General features: G+C 53.7%; 1 protein-coding gene across 1 annotated transcript in view; it reads left to right on the top strand.

Moving 5' to 3' along the window:
• DGCR2 (DiGeorge syndrome critical region gene 2) overlaps positions 1 to 7390 on the top strand; it is a 79666-nt gene extending 72276 nt beyond the window's left edge. The window contains exons 8-10 of the mRNA XM_008055787.2: positions 3267 to 3419; positions 4416 to 4652; positions 6085 to 7390. Coding sequence (XP_008053978.1) covers positions 3267 to 3419; positions 4416 to 4652; positions 6085 to 6341 — 647 coding nt within the window. The 3' untranslated portion in view covers positions 6342 to 7390. The remainder of the gene's footprint in view (positions 1 to 3266; positions 3420 to 4415; positions 4653 to 6084) is intronic.
• The last annotated feature ends 3295 nt before the right edge of the window (positions 7391 to 10685 follow it).

Genomic DNA, 10685 nt, shown 5'->3' with positions numbered 1-10685 from the left:
CCGGCTACAAAAACTTTTAAAATAATAAAAATTAGCCGAGTGTGATAGTGCATGCCTGTCTGTAGTCCCAGCTACTCAGGAGGCTGAGGTGGAAGGATTGCCTAAGCCCAGCAGGTCAAGGCTGCAGTGAGGTGTGATTGAACCAGTGCGCTCTTCTAGCTTGGGCAACAGAATGAGACTCTGACTCCAAAAAAAAAGAAAAGCCACAGACTTAACTGTAAAACCTTAAATTATAAAACTTCTGGAAGGCCAGGCTCGATGACTCAGCCTGTAATCCCAGCACTTTGGGAGGCTGAGGCAAGCGGATTCCCTGAGCCTGCGGCTTCAAGACCCACCCAGGCAACTTGGCGAGACCTTGTCTCTACAATTAAAAAAAAAAAAAAAAAATTAGCCAGGTGTGGTAGCATGCGCCTGTAGTTCTGGCTACTTGGAAGGCTAAGGCGGAAGGATCATCGGAGCCCAGTAGGTCAAGGCTGCAGTGGCTGGAAGCATGCTACTGCACTCTAGCCTGGGCGACAGAGTGAGACTCTAACTCAAAAACAAAAAAACAAACAACAAAAAAAACCATCTAGAAGAAAACATAGGAGAGAGACCTTGGTGACCATGGGATAGGCATTTTTAGCATGATCTTTAAAAGAAAATATCGATAAATTAGACTTCATCAATATTGAAAACGTGTGCTCTTTGAAAGATGCTGTTAAGGAAATGAAAAGCCAAGCCACTGGCAAAATTTTAAAAAATTGTTAAACACAAATCAGACAGGTTTTACATTCAGAACATGTGAAGAACTCTAAAAATTCAGTAATAGGAAAACAATCCTACTAAAAATGGTTTTTAAGAAATGTTTAAATTTACACTTGACCAAAGAAGATATATGATGGCAGTCAGCACCTGGAAAGATGCTCAATATTGGCCATTAGGGAAACAAATCCACATGGGGCACCACGCCTGGCCAAAAGGGTGAAGTAATGAAACCGACAGTACTGAGTAGTGTCCAAAGTGCAGAACAACTGGAACTCACACTGTTCTCTGCCCCCCTTGCACTAATGCTTAGGGGCATCCCTGATGTGAGGCTCCAAGAGGTGTGGTGAGGGGTGTGACTGGTGCAACTGGCAGATACATTGGGGTTCAAGGCCTTAGCTTCTGATCCCTGCTGACCTGCTCCACTTGCTGTCTCTGATGGAGATTTAGAAACTACTCTCAACCAGGCTCGGTTAGCTCAGCGTATAATCCCAGCACTTTGGGAAGCGAAGGCTAGTGGATTGCCAGAGCCCACAGGTTCGAGACCAGCCTGGGCAACTTGGTGAGACTTTGTCTCTACAATAAATTAAAAATTAGCCAGGTGTGGTAGCATGTGCCTGTAGTTCCAGCTACAGTGAGCACCTGACGAACCCTGGTGTGCACTCTCCCCAGGGCAGGATCTTCTTGCCTCAGCACTGTCGACATTTGGACCAGATATTGTGTGATGGGAGCTGTCCTTTGCAAAGTAGGACATTGAGCAGTGTCCTTGGCCCCCACCCACTAAATACACACTCCCCCAGGTGGTGACCACCAAAAGGATGGAAAGTCCCAGTATAGGCTGAGAAAGGCACAACAACTTGGACCTATCGCTTCTTAGCCTCAAGCTTGGCCAGACCTCAGCTTCATGCCTTTGCCCCCATTCTCCCAGCAGAGGTCCAGCCCTCCTACACCTGTGTATGTATGTGGGTGTGCACAGTGAGTGGGTGTGACTGGCAGGGCACCTATGGGACCCAGCACTGTGTGCACTGTGGTGAAGCCCATCCTCAGGTGTCCAAGCTCCCATCTGCATGTATGTGCCTGGGACTGTGTGTGATGGGGTAAGCTTTCCCTGCCAAGGCTTGTTGAGGATTGCTAGGATGAGCTTTGCTCATAGCTGCTGTTAGGGCTCATTTGTTAAAGGATACCTGAGTTGACCAGTCACTGTGAGTGATGGGTATTGAACTGCAGCTATTCCCTTCCCCCATGCAGCTACCAGTATGTCCTCTACCCAGTCCATCAGCAAGTCATGGCACGTCCCAGTCCCTCATGCACCCTGTGCTCTCACTTCTCCCCATCTATCACTACCCCCATCCAGGCCTCTATCATTTCAACCTCTGACACCACAGGTGCCTCCTCACTGGCTTCCCGACACCCCATGCTCCTTCCCTGCAACCTGTTCTCTCCATAGCAGCTGCCTCCATCTGTGAGACCCCTGCCCACCTGACCCTCCCCAGCTCCCTTGGTGACAGGGTAGCTGCCTCGCCTTCCCCTGGCTTATTCTTACGGGTAACTGAGCACCTTCCTTCAAAGAGCCTGAGGCCTCAGACAAAAAGAAAGCCTTCCTGCCTACCATTAGACAGGGCACGTGCCACCTTTTGCCTTTATCCCTTGCCCCTGCTTTGTTGTTTCCAGAGCACTGGATGTAATTGAAAATGCTACTTGGCCATGCGTGTTGGCTCATGCCTATAATCCCAGTGCTTTGGAAGGCCACGGTGAGAGGATTGTATGAGAAGAGTTCAAGACCAACCTGGGAAACATAGCAAGATCCTGTCTCTAAAAAAATTTTTTTTAATTAGCCAGGTGTGGTGGTTCATGCCTGTTAGTTACAGCTACTCAGGAGACGGGGGTGGATCACTTGAGGCCAGGAGTTAGAGGCTGCTATGAACCATGATTGTACCACTGCACTCTAGCCTGGGCAACAGATCGAGACTGTGTCTGTTTAAAAAAAAAAAAGAAAGAAAGAAAGGAAGAAAATGCTTCTCTACATTGTCTGTGTGACAGTGCCACGTGGCATGTGTGGTGAGGTCATGTCCTGGTGAGTAAGGAAGGTACAAGCGGTGGCCTTTGCACAACCCCTCACTAGAGAAGGGTGTTTGGCCTCAGTAGGAAGGTTGCTTCCTCACAGCACCTGGGCACACATGGCTAGAAATGCCAATCTTGGGACAGGGGACCCTGCTTCCTTACTCAAGTGGTAGGTGGGCATTTGCTCAACAGCCTTCCAAGGCCTAGTGGAGGGCACCCTGCAGGGGCTGGGTGTGGAGACTTTCCTCCTGACCTGGGATTTACTTTTCTGCTTTTAATGTTGTCACCATATTCTTGATTTTGAGTGACTTTATTTCACCATCTATCCTAAGAGATTGTTAAGTACAGCGAGTTGGGGAACAAATGTTCCTTGTCTATACAGTGGGCCTGGGAAGGAGGGCGGCAGCGTCTTCCAGCCCCCTTTTCAGAGTGGCTATTTCCTTCCGCCTCCTACTCCCCAACAGATGGCAACAGCCTGTTTGACTCCATGGCCAGTGGGATGCGTCTGGTTGTCAGCTGTATCTCCTCCTTCCTCATCCTGTCTCTGCTGCTCTTCATGGTTCACAGGCTGCGCCAAAGGCGCCGGGAGCGCATTGAGTCCCTGATTGGTGCAAACTGTGAGTGCCTGCTGTGGGACACAGTGATAGCCTCCAGCCCTCCTCTAGGTCTCCCTGTCCTAGGCTATGTCCCCCCAAGGCAGCATTTTCTTGGTGGGAGGGGTTGGCCCTTTCCCCATAGAAGAAGACTGCCTGGAGATGTCCCTTCCCACCCACACACCTGCTCCTGGCTTTCTTGGGAAGGCAGACACAGGCCCTTGACGAACTGTCTGTGGACTTTGAGATTAGAGATGGGACCTGGGCCCTGCATCCCCATGATGTGGGCTTTTCCTATGGCCTGGGCCTTGTGTGGGGACCACCTGCTGGAGGAGGAGGAGCAGAAGTCACCAGTGTCCATTAGGCAACTTAGAAAGTGTAGCTTGTTCTCCTCAGGCCAAGTGTACCAAGCCTAGCTAGAAGGCCCCTCTGCAACAGCCTGCACCCTTGAAATCACCCCTTGTCTCCTTGAGCTCCCCAGTCCCAGCACAGGCCCCATGTGGGCAGGTGGAGATGAGGGGTAGGGAACCTTGCCTGCTGCTGTTAGGGGCCCCTGGTACCTTCCAGGGCACCCAGGTTTGAAGGCCGCATGTGACTGGATCCTGGTTTTCCTCACTTGTGGGCCAGGAAAGTTCCTGCTGAGACCCTCTTTGTTCTCACCAAGCCTCAGGGTGGTCAGGACTCAGAGACTTCTGTGGGTTAGATACCCAGGAACATGTTACAGCTAGAGGGGTATGGGCAGTCCTGAGGCTGGGTCTGGCAGAAGTGTCAGGACAGAGGGATGGGTTGCATATGGGTGAGGGTGGGATACACTGTGGAGCAAGCCACGGGTGGAGGTTCAGGCCAGGTTGGGTATCTCATGGGCATGCCAAATGTGGCTGATGGGGGCAGTTAAGCACAGGTATGTGGCATTCAGGGATGGCAAGCCCAACCTCAGGGGCAGGATGGGGGGTCAGGAGCCAGGCAGCCTGCCTCCAAGTGACGCTGCTGTGTTTCCATTCCTTGTTTTTGATGGCCCAGTGCACCACTTCAACCTCGGCCGCAGGATCCCTGGCTTTGATTACGGCCCAGACAGGTTTGGCACGGGCCTCACGCCACTGCATCTTTCTGACGACGGAGAAGGCGGGACTTTCCACTTCCACGACCCTCCGCCTCCCTATACAGCTTACAAGTGCCCAGACATCGACCAGCCCGATGACCCACCACCACCCTACGAGGCTTCCATCAACCCAGACAGCATGTTCTATGACCCTGCAGGTGCCTTCACCCCAGAGAGAGGGAACACAAAGCAATCTGACTCTGGAGGGCTAGACTTCTTTGTAGTCTTCTCTGGCCTGCTCTTTGATATCCCCTTAAGGTTCTTCCCAGGGTGGCCTATGTGCAAAGGGTCCTGGTCTCTCTACCCTGGCCTCCTTCAGAGTATCTGTACAGAGAGCTCTGGGGAGGCCTGGTATCCCTCTTTTCTCCCATTAGCTGGGCAGCCCTCAGGCCCTCTGTGGTGAGCTGGAGAGCCGGGCACTGGTGATCGCAGGGATGGGGTTGACCAGACCCAACAGCCAGTCACTTGGCTGTAAAGACACATGAGCTGAAGCAACAGTAATAGTCCCTTGTGTCATGTTGAGAGGCAGCTCCAAGAAGTGGGAAGAATGTGCTGGTTCTCTGACGCTGGCTAGTTGCTTGAATTTATCACCCATCTAACATTGGAATGATTCCTCACAGGTCTGTATAGATAAGGTGGAGTGTCAGTTGCCACTCCCCCATCCTTTGCCTGTCCTGTCCCTGTCTCTGGTGTGCAGTAACACACACACTTGCAGTACAGCTGCAGGCAGTGCTATCCCCAGGCAGCTGGCATTCTGTGTACTCATGCACCTCAGCATAATGGGTATTGTGAGGCTGGCACTGCTGTGCTGAAAGGTCTTAGTCCTGTCTGTTCATTTAGTCAGATGATGCAGATTGTCACAGTCTGCCAGGGTAGGATGAGCTTTCTGCACGGGATGCTACTGGGTGACAGCGGGTCCCAGATGCCTCCATGGGGCAGGCCCAGGCTATGGGGAGTTAGCTAGGATTGTGGCGTATCACTGGGGCCTCACGCTGTCAGCTTCCAGAAACAACCTGCAGTTATGGGAGCAGGCGGAACAAGCACCACAGAGCTTCCCTTGGACCAGAGCTTTTTTGCAGATGTCTGTGTGGTTTTGAGGCTGCCCACTGTGACCCTGTGGCCTGTGCCCTGGTTGCCATGTTCTAGTCAACTCCTGAATGTCCTTCCACCACCTGAGCCCAGTAACTACCTAACAGCAAATGCTGCCACTGCCTTCCCTCCAAGGCTGCCACTGCCTTCCCTCCAAGCCCAGTTTTAACCTAAGATGGTTTTCTTACACTGGCCACCTTGGTTCTGGTGACTGTCAGTGTGTTGTGATGGCAGGACAGACCTGTGTCTGCTGTCCAGGCTGTGCCCTGTACCTTGTACATACTGGGTGCCTGGCCATGGGGTGGTGTGTACAATAGGGTCTCTGTGGGGCAGGCTTCCCCTTCAGAATCAGACCTAGGAGGACTACCAGATCCTTCTGACCACCCAGGAATAGTGGGGATGTTCAGGCAGGAGGAATATCCACTGGTTCTGTTCAGTCCCCCTGCATCTCCTGTACTAGACCTGTACCTGCCTCTGATACCCCTCTGTCTTCTCTTACAGATGATGATGCATTTGAGCCCGCAGAGGCCAGCCCATCAATCCCAGGGGATGGTGGCAGTGAAGGCATGCTGCACCGGCGCCTGGAGCAGCCTTTGCCTGCTGTGGGGGCCTCTCTGGCAGACCTGGAAGATTCCTCTGACAGCAGCAGTGCCCTGCTTGTGCCCCCCGACCCTGCCCAGAGTGGGAGTGCCCCAGCCACAGAGGCCCTACCAGGGGGCAGCCACCACAACCACAGCTCCCTCAACACCGTGGTATAGACGGTCCAGCTCATGCCCCAACAGGCTGGGAGCACCTGTCAGCTGTTAAAAACACTGGTCTTCGTGGGAGACTTGAATGGCGCCTGCCTCAGCCTGGACCTGCCCACTGCCACATACCCACCTGGCACACGTGTGTACATAGAGACTGTGGCTGCCTCCTGCTGAGAAGAGCAAACGCCTGCACTAAGTTTCCTTGAGGGCTTCAAAACCATGCATAGCTTTGAGTCACTGTCTCCTCCTTTTTAAATGACAGAAGAGTGACAAAGTTTGTTCAGACCACGTGTTTAGAAGCAGGGAACAAGAAGGTACTGTGGGCTATGGCCAAACCCAGCATGTCTTTGGTTGGCTTGCTCGCTGGCAGTGTGCTGTCCAGAGATGTATGCTGACCAGTTGCCAAGCCACAGGCAGGTGGCACAAAGGCTGCCACCATGTGCCTCACTGGACACCCAGCAGGGCTCTCCTGGACTGTCAGCGTGGTATAGGCAGTGAATCTGCTTCAGGAGATGACCTCTGAGGTTGCTGCAGTGGCTGCTCCCCACAGGCCAGGCTGTGAACACTGAGGTGACCCTGGCCTGGACTGGGCTCACCTGGGGCTCTGGTACCTGAGGTTCTGAGAGAGAGCTTGGGAGGAGGTTGCACTCTGCTCTGTTGTTCCACCTGGGCTCTGGCTGGAGGTGCAGCTCCACCCTAAGGTCCCTCCCGACATTGCTGTGCATGGCTCCCCAGGAGGAAGCTCTGGAGTGGGGCTGAGGCCCTGGACACTTGGCACTTGGGGTCTTCTGTCTCTCCACTCTGGAGCCCTGGGCACCCCCTCCCACAACCTCCTGTTGAATGCCCCTGGACCCAGCCCTCCCCCCACCTTATTTGTGCCATAAAGGGTGGTTCCTCTGCGGGGAGTGGCTGACACCATCCTGAGCTACATCCATCTCCTGAAAGTCCACATGCACACCGCACCCTGCTGTAGCCCAGCACCAGTGGCTGCATGTACACCTCCCCACTCCTCAGCAGCTCTGGGTGCTGGGCCTGGGGGCCTTGTGCTGAGGGACCCTGTGTTGCCTGCCCCTGGGCAGTGGTCTGACACAGGGCCTGGACCATTTCTGAGGTTTGGAGATGAAGCAGGTTCTGTGCGATTTTTAGCACATCCATATCTTTTCTATGTTGAATGTCTGGGTCTTCCCTTTTGTACATGTGCGTCTGTGTGTACATACGTGGCCAAGCGTTTGCAGGTGATGGTGGCAATGGGAACTTGGTGGAGTAGGGACTGTTCTTCCAGGTTGCTATGTATCTTGGACTGTGCTGAGGCAGGGCTGTGTCTCACTCGCAGTCTTTTCAGACTAGTGAGAACAGTGATAGGGAGGACCAGCTGCAGTTGTTCTGTGGTACTGTGTGGTGACAGGCCCCGTGTACGGTCCACTTCTAGGCATGCTCTACTGGAAATCCATCCCATGTGGAATGACAATCTTGAGTTGCCCATAGACTTGACCTTCATACTAGAGCTGGCCTGAGCTGGGAATTTTGTCACTGAACTACCTGTCCCTGGCTTGGCCTGCTGGAGGCCACTCTGCCTTTGCTGAAGGGCTGCCACTTCTTAAGAATTGAGTCTTGGCCACGAGGGCTCCACATCAACTGCTGAGGACAAAATAGGAAGCCTGTTATGCCTTCAGTGTGCGCTGGGATTGGGCAACCAGGTTCCAGAGTAGCGGTCAAAAGTCCTGTGGGTATCAGGCAACCAGCAAGAGGACTTGAGGACCACCCAGCAGAGCCCCACAGGGGTAGAGGCCTGACAGCTCACAGATTTCTGCCTGGCCTCAACCATGTGTATGGGCCAGGGTGGCAGGCGCAACATATGTGGTACTGGGAGGCTTCCTTGGGGGACTGAAGGACTGTTGGGGCCAGTCAGGGATATAGGAGACTGTGAGGAAGAGGCACCCAAAGCAGACCACGGGGGCTGCAGAGGGTGGGCTTACTTCTGGACTGGCCAGGGTCCAGTCTAGGGGTGCTCTGTCTCAGGTTGCTGGGTGGCTCCCTTCACCTCATCAGATCTGCCCATGTGCTCAGACTGCTGCCTGCTGCAGCTCCAGAGCCAAGTTTTTCTGAGGCATTGTGAGGGGAGCGAGGAGAGAGCTGAGGTCTGCCCGTCTACCCTCACCCTGCCGTATAGAATGCCACCCTCTGCAAGACCTGATGGTACCCCACAGTCTGATTGGCAAAGGATCCCAAGATCAGCCCATGCTGAGACTTTTGCTCCTGTGAGAGCTGCCCCTGCCCCAAGCACACTGGGTACCAGAGGGACAGACCGAGCTCCAAGGATGGACCTCCTCCACCAGGACCACCTTGCCACTGTTTCTGAGAGCCTGGGTGCCCTCTGACCAACTTGCAGAGGTAGAATTTGATACTGTATATTGTCTCAATGCCTGTTTTTTTATGTTTTCCTTCACTAAGGGTTTTTAGTTTGGGTTTATTTTTGTTTAGGTTGGCACTAATCCTTTTCTTAAGATGCTGTGAGAACCATTTCATCCAAATGCCAAATAAACTTGTGTTCTGGAAGAGACGTGGTCAGTCCTTAGTGTGATACATACCCAAGCTGCCACAGGGAGTGGTGGGTACCCACCTTTCAGCAGGTCTCTCCTAGGTCCTACAGCCCTCAGAGGTGTCCAGCAAGCCACCCGAGAACCCTTGGCCTGAGGACCAGGTAAAGCTGAGCCTGGAGCCCCTGGTGGGATATACAGGGAGAGCAGTGTCCCTGAGCTGGCTGTGGCTGTGTCTTGTCCCTCTGGCACCCAAACCCTTCCTAGGGCATTGGCTACTGCTTCAGCAAATGTTGCTGACCTGGGCGGGGTCTGCATAGACACGGGGCTGCCTGGCATCCTCTGATGGAAACCATTGGAAGAAGTGGCAGGGCAGGGCTTGGAACTTGGCCCCCGGCCCTATCGTCCTCCTCTAAGTTCCCCTCACCACCCATGTGGCTGAAAGCAGCCCCTCCCTGCAGTCCAAGCCACCTGGTATTCCCAAGCCACCCTGGCCCCTGGGGCCTCTTCAGTCCTGTCCAGCGTGAGCTGTGCATGTGTGTGTAATGAGGAAGGTGTTCTTGCAGTTTCGGCAGGCTTGGGAGTCATGTGTTCTGCAAAATGGGCAGGACCATCTCCTTTGACTTTTTTTTTTTTTTGTGAGTTGGAGTCTCACTCTCTCCCAGGCTGGATTGCAATGGCACGCACACAGCCACCGCAGCCTCGACCTGCTGGGCTCAGGTGATCCTTCCACCTCAGCCTTCCAAGTAGCTGGAACTACAGGTCCTTTGACTTTTTTAGTGAGGCTTGAGCTGAGTGTCCCGCCGGGCTGGACCGGGCATGCCAGTCTCAGAGTGGGGGACAGGAGACCCAGGTGAGTTGGGAGTGAGAAGGGTGGATGGAGGAACTATACCATCTGTGGAAGCCAGGGGCAGAGATCCTACTGTGTCCTTTGTTCTCTGACAATAGGGCTTTCAGTAAATTTCCAACTTGTGATACTTGGACGAGAGGGCACCTGGGTTACTCAACCCCATTGGGAGGGAGGGAGTCCTAACCCAGCCTCTTTGGCCTGGCCGCGGAAATGTATTCAGCCTGCCACTGCGGCTGGGGTCAGGGTTAGAAAAGGAACTGGTGAACCCCTTGAGAGGTATGGAAGCTTGAAGGAGGTAGTTCCTCTTTCCTGAGCACATCTACAGGAGCAGGGGGCCAATCTTGGGCACCTGGTTTGCCATCAACACCGCTGACGGCACCCCCTTACCCTCTCCTTTTGTAGGGGCCACCTCCTATGCGGGAAGAGCCCCATCTGGCAATTGGAAAGAGGTACAGGTGTAGAGGTGTCCCCTTTCATCCCCCATGCAGGGCTCCATCTCGGCCCAGATCTGCAGGGGGCCATGTAGGAGGGAGACTGTGATCTTGGGATGGGGGTGAGGAGTCCCAGGCCCACAATGGGGCAAGAGACATCCCCTCAACACCCTCTTCCCATCTTTGTCCTGCAAGTCAAGAGCGCTGCCTTTATCCTGGTGGCTTCACATGTCACTCTGGTCCCAACCTGTTTCCTCGACTGTAAGTGATACTAATGACAGGATGCCCCCTTTCTGCAGGATTAACGGTAGCAATGTTTGCTGCTGCAGATGCAGTCCAGAGATGGGAGCGTCGGGTGAGTTTGGAGCTCTCTCTCTCCCTGGTGTCCTTCACTGCACGCTGCCACTCTGCAGTGGTAGACCTTGAGCCATAGAGCTTAACCACGCCCCCTCCCACTCCCTAATGAATATGCAGCAGCCCGGCCCTACAGTCTCCAGCCATTTTCTAGTCTTCCTGAGCTGTAGCTGCTGCACTG

This window comes from Carlito syrichta, unplaced genomic scaffold (genome assembly GCF_000164805.1).
Source record: "Carlito syrichta isolate Samal-C Ts95f unplaced genomic scaffold, Tarsius_syrichta-2.0.1 Scaffold301954, whole genome shotgun sequence".
Taxonomy (NCBI): Eukaryota; Metazoa; Chordata; class Mammalia; order Primates; family Tarsiidae; genus Carlito; species Carlito syrichta.
Note: the sequence above shows the minus strand (reverse complement) of the source record. Positions and strands in the feature narration are given on the sequence as shown.